The sequence below is a fragment of the Pteropus vampyrus genome, unplaced genomic scaffold (genome assembly GCF_000151845.1).
Source record: "Pteropus vampyrus isolate Shadow unplaced genomic scaffold, Pvam_2.0 Scaffold44, whole genome shotgun sequence".
Taxonomy (NCBI): Eukaryota; Metazoa; Chordata; class Mammalia; order Chiroptera; family Pteropodidae; genus Pteropus; species Pteropus vampyrus.
The window spans coordinates 291,108-307,345 of NW_011888825.1; the positions used below are offsets into that span (position 1 = coordinate 291,108).

A 16,238-nucleotide genomic window follows, 5' to 3' on the forward strand; every position below is an offset into this window, starting at 1 on the left:
ACACCAAGAGGAGCTGGGTGTGGAGAAAGAGGAAATGGGCCCAGCCGGGCAAGGCCAGGACTGGTGAGTCCTAAGAAAACAGCTGAACCAAACTGGGCACAAGGAAGATGTAGGAACCAGAGAGCCATTTGGATTTTTTTATTCTCTTTTTAAATACTGTACAGTGAAAAATAAATACGCCTTCTCATCCACCAGACAAGGTTGGTCCCCCTTCCCCTGGGGGACCTTGTCACCCCCCTTCATACACACCCCTGGTTCTACTCCAAAACCTTCCCCATGCCTCCCACCCACTATATACCCTTACTATCCCCGTCTTCCACAGTGATGAGGCCCCAGAAATGGGGGGTACAGGATGGGAGGAGGGATAGCAGGGGAGCCCCCTGAACTGTCAAATCTGGGTGGGTCAAGGAGCACCCCGCACCAATAGGCGGAGAATGGGGGTGTTCAAAGAGATTGGGGCATTAAAGGATAAAGGCACATCCAGTCTGATGGGAAAGGAGAGAGGCTCCCCTCGCCCTGGGGGTAGGGTGGACAAGAGGGAGGGGGGTATGACCCTGTTACACACCCCTCCACTAGCTCCTGGAGGTTGGGGGGTACCCAAGCTGCTGTGCCACCCCCCTCCCCCCTAGATAAGAGCAGCTCCAGCGCAGGTCAGTCGGGCCTGTGAGGGCCATGGTGTTGGGCAGCAAGCGAGATGGAGAAGGGAGGGATGCGAGCTGGAGGTTTTATGAAACCCCATTCACCAAACTACCCAACTCCAGAGGGGCGGAGAGCTCCCCATTCTCTGAGGGGCCCTTAGGAAGCTTGCTGACAGAGTCACCCTGAGGGGAAAGTGGGAAAGAAAATGAAGAGGAAGCAAAGTGGTCAGTAGAAATTCAGGTAACAACATTCTTCCCTACACTCCTGGCATTGGGTGACCCAAGGGTTGGTCCCCTGATCTGACTCTCTCTAGTCACTCTTATCAGGTTCCAGAAAATATGTAACAAACTTTCCTCTCTTCTATTCGAACTTTCCACTATCTTAAATGTAGTCTAAACTCCATCCCACACAGCCTTCTTAGCAGTTAAGAGATTTGAGGACTTTCTTGTGCCTTCTTCCCCCCGAAAAAACAAAAAAGGGGGATGGGGAGTAAACTACATCTTGCCTGCCTACCTTCTGTCCTGAAAGAGGGTCCTCTGAGGGTTTAGTACGTTCCAGGGGTGGCCGCTGGCGGCTCTGAGACTCTGCTCGGGAGATATAGTCAGCCACAGTCACTGGGGAAGGCAGAGGACCAAGCATTTCAGAGGGAACCCAAGTATCCAGTCCCTAGACACCCACTGAACCCCAACCCCTGGTTTTCACAGTTAGGAGACATCCCATTCTCTCAGCTCTGAGGAAAGATGCTAGCATCCAGTGTTAGCTGACCTGGCTGACGGTCTCCACTGATAGAACCATCAGTACGGTTACCACGGTTACGGCGACGGCGGCTCCGATTCCGACGCTGAGGTCTTGACTCATCTTCTGCAGGGCATGAGAAAATGAGAGTCATGCATTCGATCCACCATCCCTCAGTTCTTACCTAGCTCTACTTTTTTTAGACCCCAGGCACACTCCTTACCTAGGCCATTCTCTGTCATGCCGGGCCCATCAGATTCCAGGCCGCCATCCATGACAGTCCTGTCTTCGTCTGTGCGGCGGCGACGGGAGCGGCGGCGCCTGGCACTTGCTGGGGGTGGTTCTCCAGGCTCTGAGTCAATTGGGGGCTCTGGTTCAGATGTGTCCAGTAGACTATACGGATTACTGTCTGGATCCTTCAGCACTGGTTAGAGGAAGAGGAGGAACTGGGAGTCAGGTGTCTACCATCTTTCCTTTTGGCCTACATTAATGAACCCAGCTGTCTGGTACTGGTACCTGAGCTAATAGATGAAGAGTTATATCTCGAGGTGGGTCGGGGAGCAGGTGGGGGTCCCCTACCGCGGCCCCCAGTTGGCCGCCTCCGGTTTTCTTCCCCCCGGGTTGGGGGATCCCGGTCTCCTGGCCCAGCTCGGGTGGGCTCTTCCCTCTTCTCAGACTCAGTCTCAGAAGCTGTGGATGGGTCTGAGCTGGGGCCTGTGGAACACAGTGGGGCTCAATTAAGTTACTCCCCTCAACCAAGGATTCATCATGGCCCCCAAACTAGAAGACATCTCCTTTTCACTCACAAGTCCCTCGGCCAATCACCTCATCATCTCCATCACCCTTTCCTCAAGCTTCCACCCTCTGCCACGCCCCACACATCACAGCTCGCCTCACTCTCCCAGAGCCATCTCACCATAGGCAGGACCACCTGTCCTCCGGCCCCGGCCCCGGCCCCCGTAGCTGCCCCCATAGGTTCGTGTGGTGTGCAGGGAGGAGGAGGAGCTCTCATCTGTGGTATATCCAGCCTTGTCACTGCCACCGCTGCCCCGCCCACTCCCAGGAGGGCGGAAGCCCAGCCCAATCTGACGAAGCTGTTCATCAATCTGCAGCCTCTCCAAGCGAAGCTGCTCCACCTCCTAGTTGGGTAAAATATGGAGGAAGATATGGAAGGAGAAATAAGTATAAGAGCAATGAACAGTCTCCTTTCATGCTTCTCTGCCCTGACCATCCCTACATATTTAAACTCTCAGGAATGCAAGAAGACATTGGCAAAGAAAATTCAGGGAACTCCATAGCCCCAAATTTCACCCAGTGGTTTCTGTTCTACTCAAGAGATAAACTGGGCACCACTACTCCTCACTTTATCCACCAGCAGTCTCAGTACCATTGCTACTCCCAGATCTTTCTCCCCCAGGCTTTCTGGCTTGGGTACCTGCAGGTAGGAGAGGTGATATTCCAGCAGAGCCTGAGCATTGCTGATATTCTCTCGAGTGCCAACAAATATGAAGGGAACCATTCCCTGGAGGGCGGAGGGAAGGAGAGATGGATTAGGAAAGTCAAATGGAAGTATTAACTCCACCCAGTATCCTATGGAAGTCCAAACAATGAAATCTTTCTGGCTCTACATCTACTAGGGGGAAACAAAAGTTCCCGTGCTCCACCCCCTAGAAATCCCAGCCCCCAGAGAATGACTTCATGAACAATCCCACCTACTTCTCGACACCAATCTCGAGGCGTAGTTGCCCCATACCTCCTCCCTGGGGTTCTTCTTGTCATTATCACCTTCTACTCGAACCCTCACCACACCGGATTTATCCACAATTTCCTGGATCACTTTCCCGTTCTTTCCAATCACTTTGCCTAATTGGGTAAAGAAGGAATTAGGCCTTTTTTTCCCCCCCGCCCAAAGAAAGAAGAGTCCAAATAGTTAAGATACAGTCTTCCAGCTTCTATATACAGACTTTAATTATTTTCCTACTTATAAGTTCCTGGTGAGTTTTTACAGGAAAAAATATTATAAGCCCTAGATATTTGTTCTTCCATTTTTGTCACTCCTACTACATTCTGTTTTGTTCCTGTGAAACTAAAGTCCATGAGGATATGCCAAGTCCAGATCACTTTAGAGAATCTCACTTCTGGCCCCCCAACTATATTCTCTTTTATGTATACACACCCCCAACTCACCAACCAGGTTCCTGGGTACTTGAACGGAGTCCTCAGAAAACTCAAGGTAGCTTCGGGCCTGTCGGCACGCCTCAGGAGTCTTAAGAGAAGAGAAGTGGGGAGTCATTACTTAAACAGAGGACCTGGGATTACCTTTCCTTGGAGTAGCCAAAGCTACTGGGCCAAGAGTAGTACCTAGTGTTAGCTGAGCGGCCAACAGATGTTTCTGACTAAATATGAACGGGTTGTGGGAAAATATACATTAACACCTAAATTAAGGCATTAGACTTGGCCCCTGCAGCTAAATTGAAATTCCTTCTCTAAGAGGTTTGCCATGTAAGATGAGGAACAGTTTTCACTGATTGCTCAGACTTATCAACAAGATTATTCTCCTAGAAGTATAAGGCTTGGAGGAAACTGGAGCTTGAAGAGTAAGGGGAGTTTGCTTAAAACCCAGAGATAGCAAGTGGCAAAGCCGAATGCAGATTTTGTCCACATCTCATGTCCAGTATTTTGAGGTTTGCAGAATAAATATAAGACATGGTTCTACCTTTAAGGAACTTGCAGTTTATTTGAGAAAAAAATTGCTTCCATGAAAACTTGTATGGGTGGTACATGGAGGTGAGTCCTGGGACCAGATAGTATTCGCAGCTCATAAAAACCTGTTTCTCTGAATTGAATAGTTATGTGTAAAGTAAAAAAAAAAGAGAGAGAGAGAGAGGACCTGGTTCTCAAACAATCTTCCTGCCACACTGTCTTTGGGAAAATGCACTGACACCAAAGTCAGGGAGGGAGAGCAACATGACTCAGGTTTCCATTCTACTTCACCCTCTCTTCTCTGTATATGCTAAGAAACCTAGATGACAGTTATCTTTTGCTGACCTCCCCGTAGATGCGGAAAGTGCAAGTCTCTTCACCCAACTCAATGGCTGTCACCCCAGGTACTTTTCGGGCCTGCTGGATGTTGGCACCATGAGTCCCAATTGCCAGTCCCATAAGGTCCTCTCGCACTGTGAACTCTTCTTGGAATGCTGCCGCCAACTGCTTACTGGTCTGAAAGGAAAAGGCACTGTAGGAATCATGGTGATGTAATCCCAGAACACCTGTCCCAGGTAGGAGGCTCTGCATAACTTCAGTAAGAAAAAAAAAGTGTGAAAGCAAGCCAGAACCATCCATGAGTCCACTGACCACTAGGACCTATGTGGAGAATTCAGGAACTTTTCATTCTACTCCCACCTTTCAAATACCAATAACTAGAGGGGAGGGGAGGAAATGAGGACAGAGTTTGGGCTAGAAGCCACTAACGTCCTAATTTGGCTCTAATACAGGCTGTGTGATCCTAAACAAAATACACACTCAATGCCTCAGTTCTGTCATCTGCTAATTACACCTGACCCACCCAATTCTCAAAGTATCAAGAGAATTAAATAAGATTGGTAAGAAAGGACTTGTCTCAAGGTAAATGCAAGTATAAAGAACTATTACCTTAACCAAACTATTATCGACTCCCAAAAATTTGACAAGAGGTTAAGAAAAGCATAAAGGAGCCTACAGAATACCATACTACTTAATTCCTTCACCAGTCCTTTGTGTGATCCCTGGGTGCAAAGGCAGAAAGACAGGAAAGGTTCTAGAAGTATGAGTCCTAAGTAGGAAGCACCAAATAGGAAAGATGTCTGAAAAGGGACATTCCCAGATCACATTTCATGACTTCCTACCTCCAAGATGAATAAAGCTGAATTATAGCAAGAATTTACACGAGCGAGAAGAAATGACTGGAAAAAGGAACTAGGTTGGGTATTCAAAATAACTGAGATGATTTACAAATATCTTCTAGAGAAATTTGCCAAGGGTTTTCTTTCCTAAACTGCCTAATGGGTACAAGGGTACTTCTTGTATACACATTCAATATTTTTAAAAGAATCTTTAAAAAACAACACTGGCAAGATTTCTTAAAAATAAAGACACGTCCCCATACTTAAAACCTTGCACCTATGGTTAACTTCAGTATCTGGTACTTAATCACACGGATCAATACAGCCATGTCCTGGAAGAGTAGAATATTCTACTTTTTGTCACCAGGAAACCTGTTCGTTGGGAAATGGAGCAGATACAGTTTGTATTATCTGGGGGTAATGGTGAATTTTTACCTGCCAGTGCTCTGAGTAGCACCCCGGGAGAAGTAAAAGATTACCATGATCTAGAATTTCCACAACTCAGAGAAAAGCTTTCCAAAAAGATCAGTTCATTTGATAAATGAAAATGCATGTTCAAACACAAACACACACCCTATTCAGGATGATATAATAACCTAAGAAAAGGGAATCTGACCGTCATAAAATGTCAGAACTCAAACCTCATAGAAATATTCTAGTTGAACTACTTCATTATCACAAATGAAGATGAAACTCAGTAAAATCAAATGATTTGTCAAAGGTCAATTATTTGACAAAGCAAGACTTAGGATTCCAAGTCTAGTATACAAATGGTTCTTAAACATATCCTGAAAAGTGTTTTAGTTCCCAGAGGTGATGTGAGAGATGCCAGTGGAAAAAAGAGCCACACCTCCTTCCACTGCTCTGATTATGTTTTATGCATTGAGCTTTCAAGTAAAATTTCACTTGAGCAAAAGGTCCCATTGCTCAAAAAAGCTTGAAAACAACTACACTATGACATGATGGAGCTCTGCCATCTGGAGGAGTCTAGGATAAAACAACAAACCCAGGTATAACGACCCAGAAAGACCTTAGTCTTTTTGTTCTGTAAACATAAGAATATGTGTGGAGGATGGGATGGGAAGGGAGGCAGACAACAATACCAGTTTATTCAGCAATAAAATGTGGAGCCAAAATTTACCTCTAGGTGCTTGGTAGCTTCTTCATTGCGGGACATGAGTAGCAGTTTAGTGCGCAAGCTTCGAAAATGCATATCACCCAGCAGGGATGCCCGCTTCACAGGGGCTTCTGTGGTTGACTAGGAAGAAACCAATGGAAGTCATTAAAACTGACTTTGCATACATACTGTGGGAGAGCCCGCAACTGGGAATCAGGATGCCCGAGTCTCTGGAAAAGGGTGGGAATTAAAACATAAAGTTAAAGAAGAAGAAAATCATTGTGAGCCTCATAAGGGCCTGCTACCTCGGTACCTATGGGAAGTGATTTTAGGCAGCAAGCACAGGTGAGAACTGTACACTCTACTTTGAGAATCCAAATATGCAAGGGAGGGTCCCAGCCCAGACTGCAATACAATGACCAAGTTAAAAAAAAATTAGGGTCAGACATGGAGAAGACTAAGGAAAGGTAGGCTACCTGGGCCCACAGGCGTCAGGAGCAATAAAGTCCTCTCTGACAAATAAATATAAACACATTTAGCTCCTCTGTTTCTACAAAGGAGTTAAGGGGGAAGAAGGAAAAATTGTTGAAAGGACTTAACGTGAACTTTAGGCAGAATAAACTCACCAGAATGAAGAGCTCGCTATTTGTGATGTTGAGAAAGATGCAGTTCGCTCCCAATGCTTTCTTGAACTCTTTATGGACATTTTCATTGGAGCAGCTGCAGAAAAAGAGAAAAATGCTCAGTGTAGAGTGTAGTCTCGGAAGAGAGACTTAGAAAAATAAGAAAAGAGGAAGGACTCCAGTAAAAGAACAGGGATGAGGAAAAAGAGGAACTGAAAGCAAGAAGGGTTCTAGAGGGCCAAGGGAATAGAGAAGACTGAAACTAGAAGTGGGGCCTGGGAGAAACAGGGGCAGAGCTGAGGACTGTAAAGAGGGCCCATCACTCCCAACATCCCTAATACTCACGCTTCTCTCAGATCCTCAGGAACAGCCATGGTAACCTTGAAGAAACTGCCTTTAGTTGCAAGGGGATTGGGATTAACTGGCCGAAGCCGTTCCAGGGTGACAATCTCATTATAAGTGGCATCACAGGCAGCATATTCAATGACATAGAACTAGCAAAAAGAAAGACAGGAAAAGTTGTAGATGACCTGAGCTATCTCCCACCTTTCTATGACTAAAATATTTGTATCGGCAGTTCTCCAAAGGCCTTCACAATCACTCACATCTCCCTTCATCATCCGCACCCGGGCCAGCCACCAGCCACAAGGTTCTTGCTCATTGGCTCGAGAATAAACCTGAGAAGATGAAAATAAAAAAGATATTGAGGACCCTCCCAAAATATTACAAATGGACTAAGCATTAAGACACTTAGAGGGTATCCTTAAACCAAGATAAATAAAACTAGAAGTGGTAGCTACTAATTGAAAATCAGAGGGCACTAGATTTTAGATGCTGTTACCATGAATGAAAGGTAAATAATCTTCTGAAACTGGGAAGCTCCCTGAGAGTTTAGTTGATCACAACAGAGATGGATAGGAAACTGCTGCATTTCACCTGTCCATAAGCTACATGGCTAGATGTAGTAGCTTAGCTCAGGGAAGGAGAGTGAACCAACCATGAGGAGCCTAGAACAGCAGTCTCCAACCTTTTTGGCATCAGGGACCAGTGCTTTTGTAAGAATCCAATGTCTGATGAGCTGAGATGGAGCTGAGATAGTGATGCTAGTGCAGGGGAGCAGCTGCAAACACAGATGAAGCGTCACCTCCTGCTGTGTGGCCCAGTTCTGAACAGGCCTCGGACTAGTACCAGTCTGTGGCCCGGGGATTGGGGACCCCTGGTCTAGAATACTGGTATCAGAGTAAGGGAGATGTAGTGAGAAAAGTGACATTTAGAAAGGGTAAACTCCATGACCCTTACCTCTACCTCATCTCCTTCTGTGATCTCCTTATTATAATCAGCTGGAGGTGGTAGCCGGACATCCCCGAAAGGAATTTGTCTCTCACTCTGCCAGCTGCAAAAGAAACTGTGATATGAAAGCTATTCAGGCTAATGTGGCTGCCCATTTCTTCAGGAAGGGGTTACTGCCTAAAATTGCTGAGTAATTTCCACCTTCCCTGGTGATTATAGGCTAAACCCCAGGCCCTGCTCCATAGCAGTATCTTCCATCTCTTGCTATAATCTAAATACTGGGTCAAATGCACCCCCCTCACCAAATTTCAGCCCTTTCCTCTTCTGGGATCCATATAAAATTGCCCACCCATACCCTTGGCTCTCCCCCACCTATTACATGCCTCATGGTACTCAGCTGCCCCCTCTTCTCCACTTCTAGGACCTAGTATGCTGGATTCTCTATTCCCAAGGTCTTACTTGTTTTCAAAGAAGATAGTGACAGAGTCTTCATGGACATCCTTCACAAAGCCCTAGAATTTTAGAACAAAGTAAAAAAAGGAAAATAAAAATAAGGGTTTGTAAGCTGACAAGGTCCTTGCAATCTGTGAAGTCAACCAAGGATTGCCTTGCCTAAATAAGTAAATAAATAAATAATTAATTTAAAAAGGAAAATAACAATTTACCATCACCTCAACCGATAAGGAAAGAGACATTTGGAGGTCCTTAAACTAGAGTTTCAGATTGGAACACAATCTAAAGACAGATCCAGGAAAATAGTTGTATTGGAGAAAGAATATGAATACTCAGGTAAAGATAAAGGAATGATACTGGCATGAAAAGAGATGTGGCAAAATCCAGAAATAAGATGAGACATAAAGTAGAAGGGGGCAACAACTTGCTTCAAAACAGCCTGGAAACTACCTGGTGGTCTACTATGGCTCCCAAAGGGGCCTCCCTATCTGTCTGCCTCCTGTTGTGCTGAGCAACTTGCCAGACTTCACTTAAAATACCAACAATATTCAGCAAGGCTAAGAATATCCCATGAGACAGTGTGAAGCTGTCCTAGAACACCTAGAGGACATCAGGATCTGCCAACAGAGAGAAGGGTCTATCTCCCCAATACAGCAAGACCTGAGCAAACTTGGTGCCTCAATGCCTGGGTCTTAAGAGAATAAAAAGAATATTGGAAAAGTCCAAAGCTATGAACAAAATTTACAAGGAAAAATTAGGACTTAAGAGATGTGAGATTTCTGAATGCTAGACAATGACACTGTAAGCATCTGAAAAGATAATAAAATTTGTAGAACTGCCCAATCTCAAGATCATGACAAGGGAAAACAGTGATGATTAAATGGCTGGTCTATCTTCTATTTCTATGTTCTCACTGAAGAAGCCAAAGCTATGTGTTCAATCCTATACTTCCAATTTTCTATCTTTTCTATTTTCACATACTCAAAATTAAGAACTGCTAATTTTGATAAAGTCCAATTTATCGATATATTCTTTTATGACTAAGCTTGTGGTCTCATGTATAAGAAATCTTTGCCTAATCCAAGACCATAAAGGTTTTCTCCTATGTCTTCTTCTAGAAGTCTTATAGGTTTTGTTTTACACTTAGGTCTATAATCCATTTTGAGTTAAATTTTGTATATGGTGCAAGATATGATCAAAGTTCATTTTTTACCTATGGATATTGTTTGAGTACCATTTACTGAAAAGACTATCCTTTCACCCTTGTACACTGTTGGTGGGATTATAAATTGGTACAGCCATTATAGAAAAGTCTGGAGGTTCCTCAGAAAATTAAAAATAGAACTACCTTATGACCCAGCAATTCCACTTCTGGGAATTTATCTGAAGAAAACCAATTTGAAAAGATATATGCACTGCATGTATCTATGTTTACTCCAGCACTATTTATAATAGCCAAGATATAGAAGCAACCTATAAGTGCCCATCAATAGACTACTGGATAAAGATGTGGTACACATTACAATGAAATATTACTCAGTCATTAAAAATAAAAAAGAAACTTTACCATTTGCAATGAAATTAACAGACCTAGAGGGTATTATGCTAAGTGAAATAACTCAGAGAAAAGACAAATACCATATGATTTTACTTTTATGTGGAATCTAAAGAACAAAATAAATTACTAAAACGCAAACAGACTCATAGATACAGAGAACTGGTGATTGTCACATGGGAGTGAGGTTGGAAGGCTGGATGAAAAAGGTGAAAGGATTAAGAAGTACAAATTGGACCAAAACAATAATTTGTAAAGATCTATGCACTCCAATATTCATGGCAGTACAATTTAAAATAGCCAAGATATGGAAGCAACCTAAATGCCCATCAACAGATGACTGGATAAAGAAATTATGGTTCATATATACAATGGAATATTACTCAGCCATTAAAAAAAATGAAATCCTACCATTTGCAACGACATGGATGGACCTAGAGATTATTATGCTGAGTGAAGTAAGTCAGACCTTGAAAGATAAATACCATATGATTTCACTTATATGCAGAATCTAAGGAAAAGAACAAACTAATCAAAAACAGACTCACAAATATAGTGAACAATTTTTGGTGATGGAGAGAGGGGAGGAGGGTTGGGAGGCTGGGAGAATGGGGTGAAGGGTTAAAGAAGTACAAATTAGTAGTTGATAGTTGGGTATGAGGAGCATGACAGAGGGAATGCAGTTAGTATTAATATGATGGTTAAGTGGAGGGCCAAGGGAGGGAGGGAGCAATTGGGGGGATCATTTTATGAACATTATAGATGTCTAACCAATGTACTGTATATGTGAAACTAATTTAAATAAATTTATAGTTTTAAAAAAAGTACAAATTGGTAGTTACAAAATAGTCATAGGGATATGAAGTACAGTATAGGGAATATAGTCAATAATATTGTAATAACTACAAATAGTGCCAGGTGGGTAATAATCAAAAGGATCACTTCATAAATTATATAAATGTCTAACCATTATGCTGTACAACTAAAACTAATATGAAATAATCCTGAATGTCAAAAAAAAAAAAAAAAGTTTAAAAATTAAATAAATAAGATTAACTACTGAATTGTCTTTCACTTCTATCAAAAATCAGGAAATGCAAATTAACACATAATGACAGAAAGCAGTTCAGTGCTTGGAAGAGGACTTCTTGGAGTATAGAAATGTTCATTATCTTGACTGTGGTAATGGACTTATATATTGATGTCAAAATCTAACGAATTATACACTTTAAATATATGTAGTTCACTGTGACAATTATACCTCGATAAAGCTGTTTTAAAAATTACAAGTTTCAAAAGGCTAATTAATACACAGGAACTATTCCTGAGTTTTGCAACTAGGGACAAAAGCTGAACTTGGGAAACATCGAAAATGCACACTTTTGTCACTCCTCCCTCAAAGAACTGGTCAATCATAAATATTCACTATACTGCTGTTTCCTTACAAGCCATCTTTCTCTTCTTTCCGGATAGGATCTTGTTATTGAGCTTTTACTGCTTAAAGCTTTACTACTGCCCAAGACATTAGTACTCCTGATACTGCCTGGCCTCTTATTTACCCATGCTTTAGCTTTCTCTGCCATTCCCTTCCCCAGAAATGCTTTTTCCACTCTTCATTCAGCTCCATCAATTCCCACTCCTACTATTCACAAGTCTTCTGAGGCACTTTCACCCCTCACTATTTTTGCCTGAGTCCCTCTTCCCTTTCCAGTTCTTCTCTTAGTTCCTTGAGTGTCCTCCTCCCTTTCCCCACAACTACTAATACTATATCCCTTCCCTCTTCTTTTCTCCCTTTAGAAGGGTCTGGAGTTCTAGAAAATTTTCAACCGGCTTCCTCAGCTGAGTTTATCCAATTCTTTACTCAAAATGTCTCCAAGCTTTAGATGAAGAGTAGCTACTATCAAAACATTTTAGGGATGAGATAAAAGTGGAAGAGATAGAGAATCACTTGCCTTCCTTTTTTGTGAAGAGATAAGAACTCCTAGGTATACCTACTTACAAAGGATATGCCTATAGCTCTAATCCCATTCTCCTCCAGGATGTCAGTTGGCCCTCAGGAGGAGATAGCAATATTACTCTGGTTTTTCCACCTACCATGATCCCCGAAGCAGAAATTCAGAGCTCAGAATGGAGTTTTCCCTCGAATTACTCAGCAGTTCAACTAAATGTCACTTAATCTTCAAATATTCTCCAAAACAGGTTTTCTCAACTTCGTATTTCAACCCAGTCTCTGCTCCTTAATTCCACCCACATCACCCCAGTTTTTTTCCTCCAAAGATACTAGTGGTAGATAGTGAGCTCCCAATTCTGCTCAGTGCATGCTTACTGGGAAGATAAGCAGGTGAGGGCAAGAGCTGATAGTGAATCTCTAGAAAGCCAACTAGATCTAAAGGATTATTTGATTCAGTGGACATGGCATATCCTGACTTTGGCTTATAGCAGTGGTCCCCAATCTTTCTGACACCAGGGACCAGTGCTCCTATGAGAATCTAACGTCCGATGATCTGAGAGCAGAGATGGTGATGCTACCGCTGGAGAGTGGCTGCAAACACAGATGAAGCTTCGCTGACCCACAATTCGCCTCCTGTTGTGCAGCCCAGTTCCTAATAGGCTTTGGACCAGTACCGGTCTTGGCCTGTGGGTTGGGGACCTCTAATTTATAGGACTTAGGATCAGATAGAGGAACAGAAAACCCTAGATTCCTAGGTATTTCAGTTTCCTCAAATTCTAGAAGATATGAAATTAGTCCCCACATTCAACCTATCTTCTAGTCCTGGGCTCTCAAAGGAGGGAGTTCTAGGAGAAAAGCAGGAAACGTCTGGGTAAAAACCACATACTGAAACTGAGTATGCCATCCATATTTCTTAAAGAAAAAATGAAAATTAGGATATCCAGGCAAGGTCTGGAAAGTTGGATTGTGCTCTGAAAGGTGAACAGATACTTCACTTAGGAGTACAACTTAAAGAATTTTCAGATACATTAAGTTCTGACAAAAAAGGAAGAGCTGATGGGATAGCTACAAAATCACTTAGATCCCAAATCTGACCCTTGCAGTTATTTCATGGGAGATCAAATACAGGACTCAAGTCTGAGAGGGGAGAAAGGGACCTTCCAAATACACAGTTCTAGCAGCAATGTGGGAGATCAAATATAGGACTCAAGTCTGAAAGGGGAGAAAGGGACCTTTCAAATATACAGTTCTAGCAGCAATGTAAACACTCCTTGACCCACCGAAGTTAGCTGAGTCATGAATATTCAATCTATAGCAAGGTCAGAATAGATAAGTACATGGCACTGAAAGCTGAAGAAAAATTAGTCTGAATTTAGGGATTTATTGTTAACTAAGCCTTGGGGCACAAAACACTAATGTGGCCACAACAAAAAAATCCACAATATCTGGATTTGGCTCAACTGCAAACTCTGCTCATGGATTCAAAGTATCCTGTCCCCAATTCACTCAAGTCTATCACTGCAATAGCCCCCAGAAGAAAAGGGAAAGATTCAGAGAGAGAGACACTTATATATGGAAAGAAAAACATCTCCCTTCCCAGCTGTGTCACAGTTAATTTGAACTGGATACCAATCTTCCCCAGCTGTGCTTGGCTCCCATGCTTCCTAGAACAAAAGCAAACATATCTTGATCTCAGACTCAATTTAAGAATCACTTTCCTTGGACCCCAGAATCTGGGGGTAGGAAGGACCCATGTAAAAGACAAGATATTGGGGGAAAATGGAGTGAAAGTCTAATGAGTAAGGGTATTTCCACCAATGTAATGTAAATTTTTGGGGAAAGAATATGAGACAAATGTACTCTATCAGAATCAGAAAAGAATTAGAGACTTTGCCAAAGAAAACAGAAATGCTATGGAGGCAAGCTAAAAGAAAAAGTCCCATGAGTTAGAAAAGTATGCAGAAAAAAAAAAGACAGAAGAGATCAGCTGGGAGCATCCTTCAGACACTGAATAAGGTGGTTCCTGGGGATTACACAGGAATACAGAAATAATACGGTAAGAAGGCAGATACTTAAATTGAGAGAATACGTTAAGATAGATATGGGTACCAATAGGCACTGAATATAAAGAAATCTGGTGAGGGAAGTAAGGCAGAAATATAGGCATTTGGAGTGGGTAAAAAAATGACTACAATGAACTTATCAGTTGAAGCTGGGGCAGACACCTTCCATTCCAAGTGCAAATATGAGACCCTTTCCATGACTTCACAGAGAAGTTGGAGAAAGTCATTTCCAAGGACATGAAGGTAGAGAAGTCTATTATGGGAAAAAAGCTTGTGGGAAAGTGAAGGAAAGGTGGCTCTTCTTACAAGTGATGTTACGAGAAGGTCTCTCTCTCTGCTCTTGCTCCTCAGGGTAAAATGAAAAAATAAGAAATTTTAAAAGTCTGTGTAACAATTCCAGGCATAAAGTCTAGAGAGGTTCAAAATAACAAGTCACCCAAAGAAAATTTCCTGGTCTTTCTCTGACTTAATCTGAATGGGCGGGGGGCGCAGGGGGGGTCCTAGAAAATGGATTCAGAATAAAGGTGGTAGTAAAAGGAGTTCTAAAGAACTAAAGGGGCAGCTGAAGTAAACAAGGATCTTTTAAAGACAGTCCCCTTCCGCTTCAAATAAAGCTATCAGATTCCCAAATTGGAAGAGTTGACCATAAGTCTTCTAGAAGTGGAAAGTGTTAAGATAAACAGAGGGAATCCTCATGAGATCCCCTTTTAGAGATAATATGAAGCTTATACTCCTCAAGATGAGCTATATGAATGACTTAAATGTATCTGAGGTCAGCATGAGATAAATAAAATCCATGCCTGAGTAGAATGGTAGGTAGACCAGCTAGCTAGCCTTGGGAATAAAGAGGTGGGGTGAGAGACTTCTGAAAAGATGCCACCTTATGGCTAGAAGGCAACTTGACTGGTACAATCCAGAGTTCCTGAGATCAAAGACATCAAATGTCATACATTTCTGACAATTTCTCCTTAGATTGGGAACAGAAATACAAGGTGAAAGGAGGGTGTTTTCCACAGCCAGTAGGTAGAGGCCTCTGGGAGGAAGATGAAGAGATCTAATACGAGGCTGCCTTCCCAAGGAGGTAACAGGAGAAGAATAAAAAGAATTCTCTGTGTGCTTGGACTGTGAAAAAGACGTGATTAAGGTCTAAGACATGTCCTCTACTAGGAAACAGAAAAAGTCAGTCATTATGAACCTGGGTAAATGAGGTCTCTTGGGGGTGGGGAGACACTGATCCAAGCACGATAATGCCCTGATGTCACCCCCTCTGAAATGGGGGTAAAAGCAGGTGTAACAGAGGGGCCAAAAATAAGAGGTATGGGGTTAACTTCCAGAGATCTCCCCAGGAGGGCTGCGGGTGGGAGCATGGGTCTAAGGTTCTAAGGGTTAGGACTTACTTAGCTCCAGTTCAATCCCGCCCTACTCTTCCCTGCTCTGGTTAGAGAGAGGGAGCTAAAGATGAGTGTCCCCAGTCGGCGCGCCGCCTCACCTTGTAGAAGGCCCCGTTGGAACCGCGCACCTCCACGGGCAGTCCCGGTTCCACATCCCCCCCAGAGGCCAGGCCGCCCATGGCGCCGCCACCGCTTCCGACTCCCCCGGCGGCGGCTGCAGCAGAGGTCTGGGTACGGACCGGGCCAGGCCCTCGGCGTCTCCCCGGAGGAGGAGCCGGAGGGGGAGCTGCGGGGGGCGGGAGCCGGGCGGGCCCCACCGCGGCCCTGCCACAGCCAACGAGCAGGGGGCCGGGGCCGGGCCGCTCCCCGTCCGCCGCCGCCGCCTTGGTCTCCGCCACCGTGAGGGAAACGGCTGGCGCCGCCGTTGCCTTCGTCACCTCAGCTTCCGCCCGCCGCCGCCCCCGCTGCTGCCTCAGACCCGGGACCCGCTGCTGCCTCTGCCGCTCCACCGCCTCCACCTCCCCCTGCCGCCGCCGCCTA

The 16,238-nt window shown here is 43.9% G+C and overlaps 1 protein-coding gene across 3 annotated transcripts; it reads right to left on the reverse strand.

Annotated features, from left to right (window-relative positions):
- Positions 1-123: 123 nt before the first annotated feature.
- FXR2 (FMR1 autosomal homolog 2) lies at positions 124-16,237 on the reverse strand. 3 transcript variants are annotated; one of them, XM_011358859.2, is made up of 17 exons: positions 15,797-16,237; positions 8,745-8,797; positions 8,295-8,388; positions 7,601-7,672; positions 7,341-7,489; positions 6,999-7,092; positions 6,397-6,513; positions 4,423-4,593; positions 3,562-3,640; positions 3,128-3,237; positions 2,810-2,896; positions 2,291-2,513; positions 1,891-2,088; positions 1,598-1,798; positions 1,405-1,500; positions 1,153-1,253; positions 124-821 (listed from the first exon to the last, which is right to left on the reverse strand). In XM_011358859.2, the coding sequence occupies exons 1-17, from the start codon at positions 15,875-15,877 to the stop codon at positions 726-728; spliced, it is 2,022 nt and encodes a 673-aa protein (XP_011357161.1). In that variant the 5' UTR covers positions 15,878-16,237; the 3' UTR covers positions 124-725. The 3 variants fall into 3 exon arrangements, with proteins under 3 accessions (XP_011357161.1, XP_011357162.1, XP_023385655.1); XM_011358860.2 differs by having other exon boundaries at positions 1,153-1,223; positions 15,797-16,229; XM_023529887.1 differs by lacking the exon at positions 1,153-1,253 and having other exon boundaries at positions 685-821; positions 15,797-16,228.
- Position 16,238: the final 1 nt, after the last annotated feature.

Bases quoted from the DNA above. Each gene is read 5' to 3' on its own strand.
- FXR2 (XM_011358859.2), bottom strand. From the start codon at position 15,877: ATGGGCGGCCTGGCCTCTGGGGGGGATGTGGAACCGGGACTGCCCGTG. The intron at 8,389-8,744 runs GTAAGACCTTGG...TTTCTTTTGCAG, and splicing joins ACTATCTTCTTTGAAAACAA to CTGGCAGAGTGAGAGACAAA. The intron at 4,594-6,396 runs GTAAATTTTGGC...TTTTCCTTTCAG, and splicing joins AAGCTACCAAGCACCTAGAG to ACCAGTAAGCAGTTGGCGGC.